At 39.7% G+C, this 19222-nt stretch overlaps 1 protein-coding gene across 1 annotated transcript in view; it reads right to left on the reverse strand.

Annotated features, from left to right (window-relative positions):
* Positions 1–8382: 8382 nt before the first annotated feature.
* The window catches only part of MMP2 (matrix metallopeptidase 2), a 30149-nt gene continuing 19309 nt past the window's right edge, over positions 8383–19222 (reverse strand). The window contains exons 9-13 of the mRNA XM_069026735.1: positions 18661–18808; positions 14603–14739; positions 12650–12809; positions 9926–10035; positions 8383–9205 (exon numbers count right to left, since the gene is read on the reverse strand). Coding sequence (XP_068882836.1) covers positions 9102–9205; positions 9926–10035; positions 12650–12809; positions 14603–14739; positions 18661–18808 — 659 coding nt within the window. The 3' untranslated portion in view covers positions 8383–9101. The remainder of the gene's footprint in view (positions 9206–9925; positions 10036–12649; positions 12810–14602; positions 14740–18660; positions 18809–19222) is intronic.

A 19222-nucleotide genomic window follows, 5' to 3' on the forward strand; every position in this document is an offset into this window, starting at 1 on the left:
GGGTGAAACAGAGCCATAATCTCTGTGAAGATGAACCATGTGGCTACTTACCTACTCATTTACCACTTCCCTTGCTCTTTTGCTGTGGCCATTCTCACATTTGGGTTAATCCTGTGGAGTTACTGGCTGGTAGCTCTGTATCTGCACTGTTAATGTGAGACTGGGTGGCACTGCCCATCCTCCTTGTTCACTCTCCCAAAGCTGTGTGTTAGGGGTGTTAGTGTGCAGCAGTCATCACTCCTAATTAGCAAGGTTTCTCACTCATCTCCTGTGTTCTCAAGGACACCAAGATATTTCAGGCTATATTTTCACTGTGACACCATAGTTGTGCCATACCTTTTATCTGTAGAGGCAAGGCCTGCCTAATTTTCCATTCTCTGAGCGGGGAAGTTGATGTACTTGTCACATGCCAAGAGCTCAAAAAAATTACTTTTTAAAGAAAATTTTAGAGTTAAATAAACCATTTCAGGTGTTGAATTATACCAGAGAACTGCACTAAGGTGACCTGTTAAAATTACGTTCAGGTGGTATCGGTTTAAAGAACAAAGACTTTAACAAGTCTGGAAAAAATATAGATAATAGGTTGGAATACCCATAGTGTGTGGCTGAGATAGTGCTGAGACGTGGCTAGAGGTCTACTGGCAGCACATTGTGCTGCTCTAAAGACAATATTTGCTCTTCAGACTGGCAGGAATTGCTGTGGGGGACTTACCTCCTTCAATGAGGAAATTCCTTGAACCTGGCTCAGTCGTTTCCTGCCCTGTCCTGGCTGAAGGCTGTGTGGCTTTGGATGACTTTCCTCCTTTGGCTTTAAGGGATGGTGACTAAAATGCCGAGCCTGAGGGTCATGAGGAGGGAGAGACAGACAAACTCAGGGAAAAAGCTTCCCCTAAAGGAATACGGAGTGTATATATGGCAGCGGGTATGAGAGGTGTGGGACATGATACAACAGTTCTCCCTCTCTTTACAGAAATGCTTCTGTAAAAGAATTTTCACACTTATTCCCAACAAAATATGCTTTCCTTTTGATGTTTAAACACCCTTTATCTTTTTAATAGCTTGGTACTACCCCAAAATTATGGGCATAAAGAGAACAAAATCCTTCAAGCCTCCTGCTTGGCAGTCTCTTACAGTGCATCGAGGACGCAGAAGGAAGCAGCTGTTTTCTGTGCTGCCTTTGGTGCAGGGGCTGTTTTGGGGCCGTGCTGGGAGGGCGGAGCGAGCGTCTTTGGGCTCGGGGAAGCCTTGTCGCGGTCCGGGGCCGGCGCTCCGCGGGGCGGGTGCGGTGCGGCCGCGCTGCCCGCAGGGGCCGCTCTGAGCCCGGGCAGCGCGGAACGCACCGACAGCGGGGAGCTTCGCAAGAGCTCCCCAGTGTTCCTGCTGAGTCTGGAAGGAAAATCCAACTGGAAGCAATGCTGTGTCAACGGCAATAACTCTCCCTCGGTTTGCCTTAAAGCCTTCAGTTATTGTAAAGCCACTTGGCTCAGAGGCTTTTATCCCCTTGAACTCCAGGAATGGTTCTAGTTTACATCCACATTTCATGAATGTTCTTCTGAATTAGCCTACTTTGGGATTGTATGTAGGGCTAGTGAGCCTAATTCCAGACTTAGGAGAAAGTAAGGCTCACGAACTTTGGCTGTATTATTCCACCATAATTTTTGCAGAGAGTCCTTTTGCCTTTTCACAGTGTGCCCTGTAGTGTCTACATCAGCTCAGCTCATGTCACAGTTATTCAGATTATACTCCATTATTTAAATATTATTCCTAAGAATTTTAGCTTTGGCAAACAGTCTTACATGGAGATAGAGGTATTGAAACACTGGTTTTTGTTTCAGGGAGCTTTCTCTGCTGCAGTTAATTTTATCGTATCTCTCTCCAAGAAAATGGAATAGAAATTCTGAATAATTTGCTAATCATAACATTCCAGATATACCCAAAACCAACAGTGCATTTCCCATTGGTCCATTTTGTGTGATTTTTCACTTTTGAAAAACTCAAATGTATTCCCACAAAGAGTGTGAAACCCAAGAGGGCCTATAGTCTCATAAAATTTTGATTGGGAAATGTAGGAAGGTAGGTTCTCCTATGGGGCTGTGGTGTGCTGAAGAGGGCATTTAGAATTGGGGGTTTGGATTCTTTTATGGCTTTGAGAGATATTGGCACTTACATAACAAAATATGTAGTTAGGATTCATGGTACAGTTGCAGACAAAATGCCAATCATTATCTTTAATTTTGTCAGTAGAGAAACCAAGGCCAGTTCAACACATGAAGAAAGCTCAAGTTAATTTCAAAAATGAGCAACTAAATGGATGTTGTAATTTGTGTTCTTAAGCCCTTGAGGTTCCATAGAGCATAGCCTTTGCCAGGAGTGATTAAAATACTAATGAGGAGGAATGAAATATTCCCAAGGGAGATGAAGAAGATGAATTGAGCTTGGTGTTTACCTGTAAAGTTAAAAAATATGAGAAAGGATGTGTTCCCTTGACATTAGACCACTTCAACTTCATAAAAGAAAAATTCCCCATAAATTCAGGACTTCACTACCAGCATGTAATAACCTTTGAATAGACACAAATTTTTCAGGAATACTTAAAGCTGCCAGTGTGCCGTAGAAACTGAGTATAGGTTAGCAATATTTATGTGATATTAGTTTTAATTTTCAGAGACCACACTGAGTTTTGCTTAGCTAGAATTTATGGAGCAGAATTTTTCATGGACTAGAATAATTAAAAACAATATTTTAATTTTTCACACCCAGAGGCCCTGTGAGGTTTCAGCATCCACACAGATTTCAATTTTAGCAGTATTCTTTCCTGTGTTTTTGGGTACTTCTCACATTTGTGAATCTAGTTATGGGATTTTTCCCTGACTGAATCCCGGCTGGAGTCATCCATTCTGTCAATTACTGCAAATAAGTTCTCTGAACTTACTTAGAGGGTGCAAGTATTTTTTTATTGAACATTGTCTGTAACACAGTGTCTCCAGTGGATTTGGTCACCCCTGTGTAAAGTATGCTGGGACATTAGTATTTTTAAGCTTCTTCTAAACTTGAAATCAAAAGTAGAAATGAAAAGTCTGTGTAGCAGATGTGTAACTGCCAAGGAGATGCTGTGATTTAAATGGAAAAGCTCTATTTAAGCTCATGGTTTCACTAAGAAAACCACAATAAGTACAGGATCTGTTTGAAACTTCTGGTGTCTGATATTTCCCAATTTTTCTGTCCATAGTACAGAATTTGCATGAAAAAATGAAGAGTTTCTATAGAAAAAATATTTGAAGGGGGAAAGTTCTTGTTTCCTGGAATAGTTTTGACCTGACCCTTTACAGGTGATGACTAACTCCTCTCTGCTGATTTCTTTTGTTTTGATCCAAGTGTCTAGTTGTTTATGTAAAAAACAAAGCTGAAAGAACAAACGAGAGAAGAGGTGATAAAAGTGGAGTTGAAACCGAGACAAACCTGTAAAGGCCATGAGTGCTTTGATATATTATGCATTTTCTCAAAGGACTTGCCTGAAGCAAAAGCCAAAGCAAAACATAAAAGCTGAAGATCTGTGTAGGCAGGTGCCCTACCTTTTGGGTTGGATACTTACTCCCTTTTAACTTCAAGATGTTCACAGTTTGAAGAATACTGCATGAAAGTGAGAGGAACTGGAATTTACCTATCTGAGCATCAAGCCATAATTCTACACACATAACTAGTGATACAAGACAAGAGCTTGAGGACTGAGACAATGCTGTGCAGTGCTACACAGGAAGGCATCTAGATGTAAGAAAGGATGAAAGTCCCACAAATGAGGATTTTAGAAGCCCCTTCGACAATATGGGAAACAACAGCAAAAGGATTTTCAGTGTAGGTCTTCCTACTCCATTCTTTTGAGCTGCTGAGGAATAGAATTGTTAGTGGCCTTGAAAAGTACATTTTCTTAATGGAAAAGAAAAGCATGAAAATGCTAGGATTTAATGAGCCTTGCCCTGTCTTCAGCTAGTGAGAAATCACTTTCTTTCTTTCGAGGCCTGGGTTCAACAGTCAGTGCATTGACCACAGAGAGGAAGCAGAGCCCTTGTCTTCCTTTTGCATGCAGGAGTTGCCTCTGGTAAAGTGCTTCTACTTGGTTTGCCCTATTCATTCCTCTGCTGCTGTCCTGAGGCAGTGAACTCTGCTGTGGGGGGGTTCCACTAAGTCAGATTCAGGGAGTTGAAAAGGAGAGCAGTGGAGAGAGGCCGTGGCTGGAATTGTTTAGGTGCAACCACAGTAGAAATGTCTCCATGGCTGAAGTAACTGTATGATGTGACACTGGATGGGAGACCTGTGGTTGAATTTCCCAATTCCTTGGCTAGTGGTGATTAGAAAATTTGCACAGCAGAGGTGCTGGTTCGGCATCGTTGCTTGGCACCCAACTGCAGAGTGTGAAGCTGCTTTCAAGCTTCAGCCCTTTTGGCAGCAGTATTGTGCTGTAATAGGCATAGGCAAGGCAGAATAAAGGTATGAAGCAGTCCAAGGTTGAAGCAGTGGTAAGAGACGTGGAAAATAAGCCCACTTGGATAGCTTAATATTGTGAATTCCTAAGACCACCTCCACATAATTCCAGAGACAGACTGCCAAACTCCAGGCTAATCTAAATTAAAACAATTATCCTCTTACAGCTTTAGTTTATTTTGGCAATGCTAACAAATTCTTAACAGCAAAGTAAGTCAGTCAGTCGTTTGGGAGTTTTTCTGAGAAGTCCCAGAGGAAAGGACTGTAAAAGACAGCTGAAATTTCAACAGATTCTGTTTGTCACCCTGGCTCATTGTGCAGAGCATGTGCAGCAGGGTTTGCAAGGGAAATGCAGACCTGTAGTGTCACGAGGCCTTTTATTCTTGTGTCCCTCTTCCAGGCTGGCTCGTTGGTTGTCTGGAAGATTCTGAGCATGAGTATGGGGAATCTGGCTGAAGCTGAACTTTAGAGGCATCCTGGGAGTTTGGGGATTTGCAAAATGAGGTGAAAGAATGATCCAGCGATAACATAAGCAGGCAGTGTGGATACAGCTTTCCCAGTGTTGGTTAGGCTGACCAACCTGCAAGTGCTGGTGTGGCCTCATGAAGCTATTGCAGCTATGGAGAAAGTGCTTGAGCAATAAAACAAATGAACTACTGATAATCTTGGATTTCTTGGCTGTTATCTCCAGTAGGGCTACCAGGGAAGAACACCACTGCAGGCTTGAACACTTGTATTTTATTTCACTGTGTTTTCCTTTGCTCAGACTGTGATATCTTTTCTGGAGAAGGAAACAAATGGTGTTATGTGCTAAGCAGGTTTAGGCCAATTAGTCTTCAGACACTTGGACTAGATGATTGTCATAGGTCCCTTAAAGCCCAAATATTCTATTCTGACATCTATATTACATAAAATATTCTAATATAGCCTTGAGCTATTTTTGTGTGTGTGCATTTGCATGTACACATACAGGCATATATTTAATATGTAATTTAGAAAAAAGCTGTTATATATACTTCTTAAATTATATAAAATAATTTCATGGCCTAAGGCAGTTCTAGCCTAGAAGAGACTATTGGTTTGCTTAATCCATTCCCCACTTAGTCCAGACTGGGAATTTGTTTTCCCAAAAAACACCAGAAATAACGTCTGATGAAGGATATTCTCTGAAAAAGCAAGGAGTCTTGTTCTGAAGACGTAGTTGTTGGCTTTGTTGTTGTTTTGAGGGTTTTTTTCTGATTTTGTTTTTGTTCTTACTGCAGTTCCCTACCTGGAAATACCTTAATACTTGAGTGTTTTACATAACCGGTCTGTAACAAGTGTTTCTCCTTGCACATATCCATCTCTGTGATTCCACAGAGCCCAATGCCTCCTTGTTTGCTGACTTCAGCTCTCCCCAAAGCAGAAGTATGTTCATTCACTTAGTCTTTGCTGCTAAAAACATGCATGTCCAAGTTTGTGAATAGAAATAATTTGTCCAAAATGGACCCAAAGGACCTACTTCTTCCCGATTTTAAGAACAGCACAGTTACAATCAATTGCATAAGTTTGAGTAACTGCCGCTTTGTAAAATCAAGACAGAGTAGCAGGAAGAAAATGTATTTTTAGCAAATACAAAGTGTTAGTGAAACACAAACTGTTGAGCATGATTCACAGTTCAGGCTGCTTTTTATGTATTGTGATGGAGCAGTTGCTAAACCACTGCCCTTTGCCCTACTGGACTGGAGCTGCCCTGCTGGGGGCCTGCAGCCCATCCTGCTCATAACTGGTAGAAGATTTCCTTCAACTCAAGGAGCAAGATTGTCTGAACTGTCTCCATGTTGCAACAAGCTCCAGTGCAGCATGTGTGCAACTCTACCCTGACACCAAAAACTCCCCTGTGAACCAGACTTCAGTTTAATAAAAGTAAAGAAGTAAAACAAGCTCAATAAAGGTTTGATTTGTACTGGGGTTTGTATGGCTTTGAGATAAACTCTTATGCTTTTCCCCTTTGTTTCTTCCTCTTTAAAGAAGGTAGGTAAAAACTTTTGGTTCTGTTCTGAAAATGTCTTGGGAGAAATGTGTTGAGGGCAGGAAAGGCAAGGGTGGTGTCCTTTTTGACAAGGGCACAGTCTCAAAGTGCCAAAGAGAGGTGAAAAGAGAAGCTTGGGAAAGGTAATCCAGTTCAGCCAAGGGTCTAGGGATCATCAAAAAAGTCCATAGTGTTGGGACAGATCTAAACAGGGAAGCAAGTGGGACAGATTTGCATGGGACATGGCCAGGTATATGCTGAACTGCAGGACTTTCCATCTCATGGTTAACTCATTACAAACAGGAAAGAAGAGGGAGGTTTTAGAAGTGGCTCTCAATAAGTGGAATTAGACCCAAAGACATTTTCAGGACACATTTTGTAACTTAGTGTTTCCCAGGTCAGATGTGAAAGGCTAATGAGAAGGTCAGTGTACTCCTCCAGCTTGTCTGACGTATGTAAGTGATAACCTGGCAAATGTTACAGTTGATGAACAGAAACAGATGTGTTTATAAATGACCCGTGTTAATCTTAAAGTCGCCAGTCTGAAACTGAACTGAAAGGAGTGAGCATTGGTATAAGGATAGAAAATTTATTTCTGGTTTTCTGCCAGTGATTTAGTCATTGGAGAATGGGTTTACATAGGCAAGAACAAAAGGAGAATCTGAGCAGAACTCCTTAAACCCACCAGATGTGCAGAGTTTTGTAGGATTATGGTGTTATTACTACAGAACGTAAGATGGTAGATTTGCCAATGTTGCAAAACATGCGTAAGTTGCAGAGGAAAAGGAAACTATTTCAGTAATCAGTAGAAATGTGATTTAGCAAGTTCAGAGCTGGAAGGCCCATTGCAAATGTTCTACTATATCTATGTTTCAAACCCCTTCCATATTAAATACAGATGCTAGAGTAGGCATGCTGGGGCAGTACTGACATAAAACCATAAAAATCTTCAGGGGATGGTTATTGGGGATTCTTAAAACAGAGCTTAAATTATTGCAGCGCTCAAAATGAATGCCTGGCAGTCATTAAAGCCAGAGAATATTTTCAGCACTAGTGCAGGAAGATGTTTATGATCAGGACAGATCATACATCCCTGAAATGGATCCTGCTATGGTGGGAAGGTTGCCAGGTGTTTGTAAAATCTGCAACACTAACATTTTGCAATTGCAGCTACTTTGTTTTGTGCTTTATTTTGTTAGGTCTGGTGCAAGAGTAATTGTGAGGGCGATTAATGATTTCTAAAGAGAATGAGTATTCTGAGGAGGAGATAAGCCATCTTTTCTTTTGGCATAAGTAAAAATAGTGCTGGCCTATCTAGGTGAGGATTGTCTGTAGCAATTGACAGCTTCCTAAAGTGGAGTTATATCTGGATGGTTGCAATTGAAAGGTGATTTGGCAAGTGCAGCCATTTTAGAAGAAGTATATTTTCAGAATATCACAGTAAGAAAACCTCTGCTTAGGAGTGTAAACTGTTCAGGGAGGGTAGTGGGCTTTGCACAGACGTGGAGCCGTATCATCTCTTTAATTAAATTGCTGCAGTTGCACCTTAGAACCAACAGAGAAAATAACCTAGGTTTCTAAATAAACCCCCTATGCACTTATATACTGGGGTAATGTTTTTTCTTTTGACAGGTACTGCACTGAAACATGCTACTGAATTTATAATTTCAAGTGATACAAGGAAGCCTGGCCATGAGTAGTGTTGACAGTGTAATTTGATTTTATTGGTATTGTTGGCACTTCATGTGTGGGACATTCTTTTCTGGTTTATTTTTTAATGAGAAACATTCTATCAGATTGTGAAAAGAACATTTTCTGTTGCCCAATGCATAAGCAAAAAGCCTAATTGAACAAACCCTCCAATATTATAAAGAACAGAAAAAACCCCCATGTTAAACAGTACTTGACTTTTATGTATAATGCATTGTCTTCAAAAATCTGAGTCGTTTCCATCCATATAAACAAGTTATATAGTAGTAACAAAGTGCATGAAGCAAATTGCTATATTTAACTAAGGTATTAAAATAAAAAGTACTTTAAAACAATACTTTAACACAGTTTTTTGCCATGATTCTATCATGCATCAACACAAAGCAGATCCTGAGGCAACCTGTGCCTTTGACAGTCTTTCTGTATTAATATGTAAATAAATGGAAGTAATGATCAAACTCATAAGAGGGTGAAAAACATCAAGACAAACCATCCATTTATAACAGAGTTGTATTTAAAAAAAATAAAAATCAAAGTGCACTGCTGGTACATCTCACTTGAGCCTATCTGGTATGTGAATAACAGAGGGGCATGATCCAGTCTCCAAAGGTTCCATTGCTTTGTTTAAGCACCAAGGGAATAAAGAATGATGGCTGTTCTGTTCATAGCACTACCTGACTAGCATGACAATGGGAAAATTGTACCAGAATATATACGTAAACATCTTTTGTATACTGAGGAGGCAAACACTCTTAAATTATCTGATGTGTACAGTACTGGTACTTAGTGTTTTGGTGCCAGTACCAGACTGGTCCAGTAATTAGCATTCAGATCTATTTCTAATTACAGATAAGGCATATAACAAAAAAGTAAATATTTGGTTATTAATATCTCATATGGTTCAGCAACCCAACCAGTCAGAACTTATCTTGCCAATTTTAACAATCTTCAAACTCTTGTCTTCCATTTGTAGATAGTACTGATCTTTGAAAAAGTAGGTATATCCTGTTAAAATAAATTTAAAAAGCACGCTCAGATTATGGAGCACATAATTCTTGATCAAAGATTTTTTTGTCTTTGTGATTTCATGAAGCTTAATGAACCGGATGACTTTTTTCCCAAAATATTCATGTGTATTTGTATTATTAAAAATTAAAATTCCCTTCCTGTAGAAGATGTTAAATTGAGCCTTAATAAGGTTAATATTTTGTGAGCCAGAATTTTCTGGGATGAAATGTTTGCTGGCAAAATAGATGTTGAAAACGTGACTGAGTCAAGACTCATGTGACACCAGTGTTGCTTTCAGACTTTAGTGCATATCTGTGCAAAATTTAAGGCCTTTTAAAACCATGGGCCAGGATCTCAGCTGGAGTTGATAGGAAGTTAAGAAAAATTGTGACATAAAACCCATTCATGCCTGTGATGAGGGAGATTGTCATACTTGAGTTCTGGTTGTGCTAGAGCAGGATGGTGCTGAAATGGTGCTGGGACTGTGTGCTGGTGTGGAGGAACCTGGGGAGGATCAAGGAGCTGGGAAATGTCCAAGTCACAAGGACTGGCTCAGTCATGCATCCTGGGGTTAGGACATCCTGATGCCTGTGCATCAGGCATTGGGTGGCTCCATTTGGCTCCTACTCATGGACCACAAGAAACTAGTCTCCAACAAGCTTTGCAGCAAACAAATAAGAGAACTTGTTAGTGCCTTAAATGAGAATTACAGCTTACCACTGTCCCCAAGGCCCAGAACAGCATCGAGGTTATCTGGAACACCATTCCAAGAGTCAGCAATGAATTTAGGGGAGGCAAGCTCCATTTTCTTCTTTTCTTCATTGTACCTGAAGGAAATTATATCTCTACATTACAAATCTGCATTTAATCTTAAATTGTAATATAATTTTTCAGAGAGTCCTCAGCAATTGTGACTATATAAAACAAACAGAAATATAATAACTGAGATTGTAACATGATTTCTATTTCATTATAATTATTCCTGATTCCTTTTAAATCCTGTGAAATTTTACATCTTTCCTTTGAAAATGCAATTATTGCTGAATTGAAAATACAATTTCTAAGGAAAATTCTTTCCAGAAATGTAATTTGGATGGGAATCGGTTCTGAGCAGGAGGAGTGGAGGCGTACTGAGCAGCAGTGACATGGGATATAGTTTGAACCAATGACCCTTCAGGTGCTCAAGCACCTCTTCAGGAGCAGGAGACTTCAGAGAGGTTGTCTTTGATTAGTACTGGAGGGAGAAAAGCAATTATGTTCCCATTTTCTATTTGTCCTTGTCCATAGGGATCTCAGGTTGCCTTTCCCTCATTGCTCTATGGAACTACTTGGATTATATCCAAAGTTACACCAGTACTAACTAGCAGTAGGTTGGTCAAAAGCAATTTAAATGATTCATTTAAATTCCTTACTATTTTTTTTCTGGGCTATTTAAAGAAAATCTAGTACCTTGCTGGGTAGCTTTAAAACTTCAGCTGTGGAATCTGAGCCAGCTCCTTTTCCCCTCCCTCACAAAACTTTGCTATGCTCAACAGTCTTGTTATAATAACACTAAAATAGCTTGTGGCTGGAATGAAGGAGAGAGAAGGCTTCCAAAAAATGCATTTAAAGTAAGTGTGATAATGGCACAGGAAGGACTATGGTATGTAACTACTTTGATTCCATTGACAGAGTCCTTGTATAAAATGTAACAGCCACATACTTAAGGGTTATAGCGTCTGTTCGATGGAGTTGCATTTTTTCCTTTCTGAAATATTTGTCAACTGCTTGCTTTCTTCTTTACACAGATAGAAATCACTTAATCCTATTTTGTTTCCTTAATAAATTATGCATTCTGCAGTGACTGCACTTGATAAGGTACTTCTATAGAAATACTGTCTGTGATTAGAGTGATGAATTACTTGGAGGCCCTGTAGAACAGTTAATCAAAACAATAGCTGGTACAGAGGAGACCAGCAGCTTTTTAACTCATAGCCTGTGGGTTTTAGTAGGAGTCTGAAGTGTTGCAGATAGCTGTATTAGAACTACTACTTGTAAATGTTTAAATGGTCTTCACAATAAGACATTAAAGAATTAATATCATTCTTTAGGTTTTTAGCTCTTTTTTTCTTTAGATAATCGAGAAGATTACTGTCCTTAAAGTAATTGCAAGTTATGATCAAGTGGCAATTGTGAAAGGGTATTTTATTTACTTACAGGAATCCACAGTCGTTAGGATATAATAAAGAAAGTAATTCAGTTTAATCATAACATGAAATTAATGTTCACATAAAATTGACTCAATTAATCTGAGACCTCTTTTGATATCTTATATTGAACATCTCTCAGAAGGAACCCTTACAGGTTGGAGAATCTTTTAGATTTCTGGTGGTTATTTCTGATGTTTAACTTTCCTCTAAGTTGTCAGTTAATGAATGGGTCCACTTTCAGCCTGTTGTGTAATGTCTGCATTCCTCAAGTAAAGTCCTGTTCCTGGAACAGGCGTCTGACAGTGACTGCAGGAGTCAGTGCCTTTCCTTTGTTCTGATGCCATTTTGATAGCACAGAGGTAACTCACAAAGTTCCTCCTCTGCTTTCTAAGATGGTCTTTTGTGCCAGATCTTCCTGGCAATTATGATAATGAAATTCTATTAAATACAACTATACAATTAGTATACTCTTCAGGTGTAATGTGGGATATTTATTTCTACCACAGTAATAGCCTTGAGACATTTTAAGGGCATACTTTCTTAGTCTAGGAAGATAAGAGCATGGTAGCAGGTCACCTGGGTTTCACTGTAAACATGAAAAGGATTGAGAGACTTTCAAAATGAATTGAAGCTAAGATTTTTCTCAAAGTACCTACAGATAAACTTGTGGTTTGTTCAGATTTCCTCAGTGCCAACTATATTAGTCGAGCAAAGGTGTAAGTGATGGTAGATCAGCTACTGAAAGGATTTACAGTCATCCCCAGCATGCTTTGGTAGTCACACTGCTGTTTCCTTTAAATCCAGTGCCTCTAAACCTGATGGCTTAGTGAAAGAATTTCTTAGGCAATCTGGTCAGTCTTTGGATTCAAGTGATTGGAAATCAGTGCATTTATAAGGAATTCCTTGCAGTTTTCCCTCAGTATTTGTGAGCTGACAGTATGGACAACTTGCCCCTCTTAAAAGCCAGGGACTGATGTGGGGCAGGTGCTGGTGCATGGGGGCAGAGGGATGAGTTGTTAGTGGTGGCCAGCCTGACACAAACTCCCAGACCTCTTCCATTGCTGTTTTTGAGGCTGTTTTCTGAGATACGTGCTAGTTTCCTGCTGCTGTCAGCAGTGTCCTGGCAGCCCTTGTTTTACATTCCCAGAGGATGACCCCCTGTGTTTGGTCCCTGCCTCCTGAAGCTCAGCGTGCTTTCAGCCCTAGAGACAGCTCGGCTAACAGCATCCCACCACCACTCAGTGCATCTTACTTCCAGTATCTGTCTCCAGCAAAAATGTATGTCCTCTTGTTTCTGCCCCAGTTAAAAGCTGCATCGACACGCTGCACATCAGGGGGCAGTCCCAGGCTGGTGAGTTTCTTTGGATAGCCTCTGTCCAAGTTGCTGGCTGAATAAACCCAGTACTCGTTTCCTAAGTAGGGGAGAAAACAAAGCAAACAAACACTGTTTATTAATCCCTAACAAAAGGGTATTTCTTCTTTTTTGCTTTGTCATGTGACTTTTTATTGCACTAACTGTACCACTGGTCTTTCTAGTATTTTGCCATCTGTGAAGCACTAGATTACAATGCAAGTGGACTGTGATTACCACTGCTTTTGCTATTGAAGTGCTCCTTGCCTCAAAAAAAGAGATCATCTCTTTTCTCTTGCTTCCTACCTTCTTAGCTGACTTACTTTGAGGCAGACACTGTTGTGGGTAAATTTGGGTTATGCTAAAACAAGTAGTTTATACAGGAAATTTTTTGTATGATGAAAATTGTCTAAAACTGGGCAGGGGCACCTGATGTTCAAATGCAGAAGCTCATGTTCGCCCTTTATTTGTTTTGTTGACCAATTTTATTGAGTGATTAATAGGAAGTTTTTGCTCAGAGTTCCTGTTGTCCTTTGTCGCACAACATTTTCTAGTGTCTCCCCAGATATGTACTAGTGGACTATGTAATAGTGCTCTGTGCTCTTTACATGGAATCATAATTTGCTTAGTAAATACCCTCATTGGATTCACTGAAAGCCATGGAAAGATTTGTTCATGAAAGGACATTTCTTTGATTCTGTGCTAGTGGGAAAGAAAGTAAGTAAAGTATTAATGTGAGAAAAGTATAAAGTGCAGCATTTGAGATTCTTGGAAGTTATTGATTCACCATTCAGGAGCAAAGTGTGGGACTAACTAGTAAGTATTTTAAGACAATTGTGTTATTTCAGAACCAATCTTTGTTTTTTGATAGTTATTTATTTTTTTAAAAAGCAGGTTAGCTACGTTTTCCTGGAATTTATAAAGAAAGGGAGAGGTTTAGATGTGATACAATTGTATATAATATATGCAATATTTGAAGTGTTTTGGTTTGCCTGAATTCTTTAAGTTTTTTCCCCCCTCGATGTAAACTAAAGCAAATGGCCTCTGAGCCATGTGGAATAGATTATCATTACTTTTTTCTCTCCTGTATAGAAATGTACAGCAGCTTTTGCCATATGGTTTTTACATGACTGGAGATGTTTAGTCATGTTTTTAGTAGATATTGGAGCCTCATTTTTGCTGGCTCAGTTCTTCATGTTGAAAACAGTCTCACAGCTCTGCTCATTTGGCCACTGCAGCTGAACCATATGTGTGACAGACAGAGTAGAGCTTCCTGTCCTCCTCCTCTCCCATGGAGGCAGCTTGCATGGCTGCCTGTATCCTCTGCCTGATGAGCCACCAAGGAAGATGCTTGGAAGCCAAAGTGGAAGTCAGTCTTTGGCAAAAGAGAAGGAGACAAGGAAAGGCATGAGGAAAAAGAAAAAAGTAGTCCTCTCAAGCAACATGTGCTGAGATAATAGCTTAAGATGGAAAGAAATAGAAGAAAAACAGAGCAGCGACTGAGGAAAGAGAGCTCCCACTGTTGTTGCGTTGCATTTTAAATAACGATTCTTGTTTGGTTTTGCTTATTGTTGAGTGTCTCTTTCTAGGTGGTTACAGCTCTCCTTTTGTTGTACTGGAGGCTGAATGCTGTTTAGAGTCTTTCAGATCCAGCCTTTGTCCTAAAATCCTCAGCATGGGAATAGGGAGATGTCTCACCCTACCTGTTGGCTCTGCTGGCTCTTAGGCTGTTCCCTGTCCCAGGTACAACTCAGAGGAAAGTGAGCTTGAATGCAACATTATGCAAATGGATACTTACACTTTGAAACTTAAAACCCATACCTGTAAAAAAAATATAGCCTTTAAAACCAATACCTGAAAAAAATACAGCTTTCTCGTCCTGAGGGGCCTCATAGACAGCATCAATTTTCTCTGGCAGATCAGGCCAGAATGTAGCAACAAGAAGAGGACCTGTGGGTTTTCCTCGGGGGTTTACAGTCCTCCACATGAATCTGAGCAGAACAGAAAATTGTACAAGATCTACAATGAACTAATTCAGCAGCACATCTGTTTCTCATCACTTCTGGCACAGGCCGTATGAGCACGCACACACACACACATGCGCACACACAAATTAGCAGCAACACACACTTGGAACTCTTCTCTTCACTGACTGAAAAGCAAACTCATTTATTTAGAGGCATGTTGCTAGAGGAGCTGCACCATAAGCTGCATGCTGGACTGCTGGTGAAATTGTTGCACTGATTGCTTCCTGTTGTTTTTTGCATCAGGGAAAAATTTATCCTGTGCTTTGAGTATACAAATAAACTCATTTACACAGCATTTAAACTGTTAGAGCCCTCCTGCTGCTGTGTATGGAGCAGATGGACGAGCATTTGACACAAGCAGAGTTTTGTATTCCATGAACCGCTCTTGCAATTACTATTGTAGTGACTTAAAGTTCAAATTTAATAGCAGTATATCACAGTGCTTGGAAGTGAGTTTGGCTGTAAAAGAAACTGCTAGCACTAAAAACGTTCATTAGAGAAATGCAAAGGGTAATTTATTGGCTATTTTATGTATAAGTAGGATGATCATTTGATTTAAGCCTTAAAAAGCTCTAATTATCTTTAAATGGCAGAGCTTTGTGCTGAGGGCTTTTGGTATTAAAAATAGCACTGCTATTTCCTCCTCCACAGAATTAAGAACTTTTTTCCCCAACAGAACAAAAGTTTTAATATGGTCATAAAATGAAAAATCAGCAGGCTGGTGGAATTGCTCTTGCACCAAGCTCTAGTCATTAAATTCTGAGGTCAAACTGCTTTTACCATTAATATGTTTCTGAAGCTCAAGGTGCTACTGGCATTTTATTTTTTGCAGAGTATAAATTGTCATTGCCCATTCCTGCCTATAACACTTCTACCTTTGAGAAGCCCAGGATCTTAAACTGCATTTTTGTTTTGCCTAAAATTTGGAAGAGCAGTCCTAAATTAATTTAACAAATTCCTGTATTTTTATCAATAACGAAGATAATAATATATTATCGTATCCTTGTTGTGGATACATAGATGCATATATATATAACACGTACAAAAATATCTCTGAGCATGACTCATAATTTTCATTTACAAAAAAGAGGCAAAGAATAAGCCATTTGGCTAATTACTGCTCTTGAAAGTGTTAAAATACATATGAAATGCTGTAATAGGTAATACCATTTGTTTCATGCATCTCTTTTTAGACAGAAAAGCAGATCCAATATGATATGGAATAGAAATTCATATAGAAAGTCCTTATAACACTGCATTCATAAAAGTAGTTCCTTTAAAAACCCGGGTTACAGAATTCTCAGTCAAGTTTGAACCTGATTTATGGCTGAATCAGCTCCAGTAATTGCTATCTGCATGAATTTCAAACTTTCCAGGGCCAACAGAGACTTAACACCAGGTTTTTAATAAACCACACATTTCAAGGGACTTGTTAAATTGGTGAGGTTTTCTTTTGGAAAGGGAAACTTTTTCAAAGCTGAATTTTATTTTGTTTTTGAATTGGGTAGAAGGTATTTTTATTTCTACACATCTTACTGAGGAAATGGTGAAATTAATTATTTGGCTTTCTCATTTCAGTTTGAACACAATAAAATGTTTTAACTCATCCCTATTAAATCTTAATATTACATTTCTAGAGGGTTTTAATAATTATTTACAGTAGTTATTTTACATCATCTTTTAACATAATCAATATTTGCCATGACAATGATTATTATTATATGCAGTTATCGAAAGGACCCAAATCAGTGGGTCTTTTTTAGTGTCCTGATAAATTTCAAAGTGTGAACTTTTGCTCACTGTCAGAACAAAACCATCTGTGGAAATGCTGTTCTTGGGCATTCTGTGCCCAGTGGAAAAGCTCAACTGTTCTCTATGGCTAACAGCACCTTCAGTAATTCCCTTTTCCCAGTAATTTCCTTTCCTTGATTTGAGGGGGAAGGAAAAATACTTTTTTTTTTTTTTTTGAAAGAAGTAATCATATCTGACCTCCTTTTTGCTGTTTACTCTTTGCCTGTACCATGTGACAGTTGGATTCTATGGTCATTTTCATGAATCATAAAAGTCACACGACACATGATAGACAGTGGTTTCTTGAATGCCAAAAGTGAGTCACAATGCTGTTTGCTTGATACTTGGAAAGCTGCAAGACTGACAGGCAAAGCCATTCCAGAGCAAAACAATTCAACAGTTGTCTGCTTTTGCTGCATGCTAGATAAAGGCTGAGCCAGTCTGAACAGATTGTTTTGGTATTTGCATAGTTCTTAGTCCAACTGTATCTAAATGCAAAATACTTCTATTTTGTTTGGATTATACAGAATACTGGATCACTCTGCTGGTTTAGGAGTAGATTTTACATTGTTACTTTGTGTGACTACTAGTTTAGAAGAGCAGAAGCAAGGTGGAGATCTGGCTGAAAACCAAGGCCCACAAGTGAGCAGAAGAGGAGCAGTAGCTGGGAATAGTGTGGAACTTGGTAGGGGTTTTACTGCTGTGAGAATGTTTTTCCTCTGAAGGTGCTGAGCTCAGGTGACTACTTCAGCTCTCTGAGGACTAAATTAGCAAAACTGGGCACTGGTTTTGACAAACTTGTTCTGGGTTCATGGGGCCAGCCCTGTGTGGCTTTGTGAGGCTGATCTCTGGTTACTGTGGGGCTGTTTGGTGGCCAAGGAATGACTGTTCCTTGCCAGTAGGGATCACTGGAATCTTAGCCTGCTGCTGACAGGGCCAAGAAGAAGAGTACAAAAGGTATCAGAGGTATCCCCACAGACCAGATGAAATGAACCCTTTTTGCCACAAGCAGCTGGAATATAAATAGGGAATAATAACGTTCTTACAATCAGAAGGTTTAAATTCCATTTCTGCATTGCTAAAACACAAAGCCTGTGATAAAGATTAAGTCCAACTTCAAACCTAAAGAACCATTATTCTGGATATCATATCGATTGGATCTAGAAGGAAATGCACTGAAGAAATTATTGTATTTACCCTTTAAAATCACCTGACCATGTTTTTTTGTTACTAAAAGCTGGTGAGTAGAGTTAAACCATGCAGCATATTGATAAAACTTCATATATCTAGCTGAAAATTTGAAGCTGGAGTAGATGGCTGGACTCAGGTATATCACCAGGAGATACCAATAATTTTTAAATTGCTATTTTGTGAGGGGAGCTTGTTTGCTGGTTCCTGCTTCCTTTTAAATTTCTACTGACAACTGGCAAGGAGCAATGAACAGCTGAGTTGCAATACTTCCATTAGCTTTAGATTCTTGTATATGTTTTTATATGATAGGAGACAGTGTTTGATTTAGGCACACTCATTGAATGTGTGCAGACCCATATCTTCAGTGGTGTTGGGAGAATGTTCAGGGTAACAGGATAAATGATTCCAAATTTGGCATTGATTTATGACAGGGAAAAAAGGAGCTTTAGTGTCTCTCACAATGGTGCTGCCAAGTCCCATAGTCCGTAGGAGAGGCTCTTCATTGCTGAGTGGCTGGGTAATACTGGCCCTGGCAAAGGCAGTGGGAGCTGCAGCGGTGCAGCCACCTCATTTTAATAGGAATGTCTCTGCTTTTGCACAAATAATGCCTTTGGTGCCTTCTGTCTTAGAGGCTTTGCACACATGTAACCTATCCCAATCACCAGTGCCCTTGATGTGTTATTACAGCAGCCATGAGTCACATAGTGCTGTTATTTAATGACTTTGGACTCAACCTGAATTAAACTATTTCCCTTAGGAGTTGATTAGGGCACTTTGCCATTTCTGAACACACAAAACAAAGGCTGGATGTTGTGCCTGATGATAAATTTCTAGATTTTGGTGAATAGGCCTCACAGATTCCTTCACTTCAGGCTCTCTTAGTAAGCAATTTATCTCACTTACCTATCTTTGAAGAAAAACGTTTCTCCTCTAATTTGTGCGACTCCATCAAATACAATCTCATGCTTGCAGAGCTCTGGGGTGACAGGTCCAAGGGTCGGACGTGGGCCTGGTCCTGGCCCTGGTCCAGGTTCCACATCGGGTGACACCTCTGTGATGGTGAACAGAGATATTCTGTTACACTGAAATGAAATACTGCACAGGTTACATGGAGAACATGAGCTGCCATGGGTTCTAAAAGGGAATCATTTGGAGTAGTTCTTGAAGTAGGAAAAACTGATAATAAAATTGCTTCAGAAGGAGGGTGGTTGAGCACAGCTGAGGAAGCCTTGACTTCCAGTCGTGCCTTAATCCTCTGTGTGGTCTTATTGGAAACATGGTGCCTGTGTGTGTCTGGCTGGGCTGAGCTGCCTGTTTAACCTGAGAGATAATTAGAAGTGACTATACTGGGTTCAGAAGTGAACATCACAATTCTTATTTTGCTGCCTTCTAAAAAGAAGTTAAATAAATTTCAAAGTCCTTGTACTCAGAATTATCTGCAGCGCTGCTGAGAAAGATGTCAAAG

This window comes from Aphelocoma coerulescens, chromosome 11 (assembly GCF_041296385.1).
Source record: "Aphelocoma coerulescens isolate FSJ_1873_10779 chromosome 11, UR_Acoe_1.0, whole genome shotgun sequence".
NCBI lineage: Eukaryota > Metazoa > Chordata > Aves > Passeriformes > Corvidae > Aphelocoma > Aphelocoma coerulescens.